The sequence below is a fragment of the Myotis brandtii genome, unplaced genomic scaffold (assembly GCF_000412655.1).
Source record: "Myotis brandtii unplaced genomic scaffold, ASM41265v1 scaffold139, whole genome shotgun sequence".
NCBI classification, from domain to species: Eukaryota; Metazoa; Chordata; class Mammalia; order Chiroptera; family Vespertilionidae; genus Myotis; species Myotis brandtii.
In genome coordinates this window covers 117,307-117,725 of record NW_005354965.1, presented here as the reverse complement: position 1 = coordinate 117,725, position 419 = coordinate 117,307, and the positions used below count along the sequence as shown (strand labels likewise).

Genomic DNA, 419 nt, shown 5'->3' with positions numbered 1-419 from the left:
CGACGCCCCGCTGATGACAGGGCACATTCCTCTGCGGACGAAGCCAGCAGGAATGTGGGCGCCGAGTCGCGGCTGCTTGATGTGCGTTTTACTAGCAAACCGGGAGCTGTTTGTGCAGATCAGTGGCTGCTGTCCAGCTGGCGTGCCCCGCCCCGGGCCCGGGGTATAAAAGGCCCCGCGCCGCCACCACCAGCCTCATCCCACCGGCACCCGCTCTCCGCCGTCCACATCCACCCGCACCTGCTCTCGCCACCATGACCCGCTTCTTCTGCTGCGGCAGCTACTTCCCCGGCTACCCCTGCTACGGCACCAACTGGCACGGGACCTACCGCGCCACCCCCCTGAACTGCGTGGTGCCCCTGGGCTCGCCCCTCAACTACGGGCACGGCTGCACCGGCTACGGCTCCCTGGGCCTCAGC

At 68.3% G+C, this 419-nt stretch overlaps 1 protein-coding gene across 1 annotated transcript in view; it reads left to right on the top strand.

The window, feature by feature from the left end:
* Positions 1-215: 215 nt before the first annotated feature.
* Positions 216-419, top strand: part of LOC102242713 — a 3,051-nt gene continuing 2,847 nt past the window's right edge. Inside the window, exon 1 of the mRNA XM_005860744.2 lies at positions 216-417. Within this exon, the coding sequence (XP_005860806.2) occupies positions 255-417 (163 nt within the window). The 5' untranslated portion in view covers positions 216-254. The remainder of the gene's footprint in view (positions 418-419) is intronic.